General features: G+C 48.4%; 1 protein-coding gene across 1 annotated transcript in view; it reads right to left on the bottom strand.

Moving 5' to 3' along the window:
- The window catches only part of SOD1 (superoxide dismutase 1), a 9,783-nt gene that overhangs the window by 5,255 nt on the left and 3,468 nt on the right, over positions 1-1,060 (bottom strand). The window contains exon 2 of the mRNA XM_035896420.1: positions 22-135. Coding sequence (XP_035752313.1) covers positions 22-135 — 114 coding nt within the window. The remainder of the gene's footprint in view (positions 1-21; positions 136-1,060) is intronic.

The raw sequence follows: 1,060 nt of genomic DNA, 5'->3' as shown, positions 1-1,060 counted from the left end.
GTGGCGGAGCGGTGCCCGGGCCTGGGGCAGCGGGGGAGAAGGGGTCAGGCCCCGCGCTTTGGCCTCCCGCGTTTTCGCTCTCTCGAGCCTGCGGGAGTTTGTTCCTGCGTTTCGCGTGGTGGTGGCGCTTGGGCCCTGAGGAGACCGTGCGCTTTAAGCAGTTTCACTTTAAAGCTTCCACCAGGCTTCCGTTTTTCGGTCTTAAAATGCCACGATCAGACATAGAAAATCTCTTTTTGTAGACCTGCCGTAAAGTAGTGATAGGGGAGAAGCAGCAGCAGTGTTGTTTTCCTTTTCTGCTGACATTTTTCTTGTAGCATTTCTACGCCTTTTTCCCTCCCATAGAGGCTATTTTCCAGTCCTGCTGTGGCTGAGGTGTGTCGCATCATGAACTGTCCAAAATTGGAATTCAATTTTGAGTTGCCTCTGAATAGAATCATCAAATTGTTTAGATTGGAAAAGACCTTTAAGATCATAGAGTACAACCACAAACCAAAGGCTGAGGTACTTAATACCTTCTTTACTTCAGTCTTTAATAGTCAGACCAGTTGTTCTCAGGGTACCCAGCCCCCTGAGCTGGAAGACAGGGAGAGGGAGCAGAATGAAGCCCCCTTAATCCAAGGGGAAATGGTTAGTGACCTGCTATACCACAGTGCCAAGACACCTCCTAGATAGGAAGCTGCCTGGCTCTCCAGCTTTCTCAGCTTCCTTCTAGGATTAAACTACAAATCTTTATATGTTTTCCCCTGCATCCAATAAAGGATGGAGATTCTCCTGAGCCCTCCTTTTGTTGCTGATGTATTTATAGAAACATTTTTTATTGTCTTTTATGGCAGCAGCCAGATTAAGTTCCAGCTGGGCTTTGGCCTTTTTAATTTTTTCCCTGCATAACCTCATGACTTGCTTGTGGTCCTCCTGAGTTGCCTGCCCCTTCTTCCAAAGGTCATAAACTCTTCCTTTTTTCCCTTAGTTCCAGCCAAAGCTCTCTGTTCAGCCAGGCCAGTCTTCTTCCCTGGCGGCTCGCCTTTTGGCTCATTGGGACAGCCTGCTCCCGCAACTC

Source organism: Egretta garzetta, unplaced genomic scaffold (assembly GCF_000687185.1).
Source record: "Egretta garzetta isolate BGI_Z169 unplaced genomic scaffold, ASM68718v1 scaffold45, whole genome shotgun sequence".
Classification (NCBI taxonomy): Eukaryota; Metazoa; Chordata; class Aves; order Pelecaniformes; family Ardeidae; genus Egretta; species Egretta garzetta.
The sequence above is the reverse complement of the archived record's forward strand: the minus strand, read 5'-3'. Positions and strand labels throughout refer to the sequence as shown.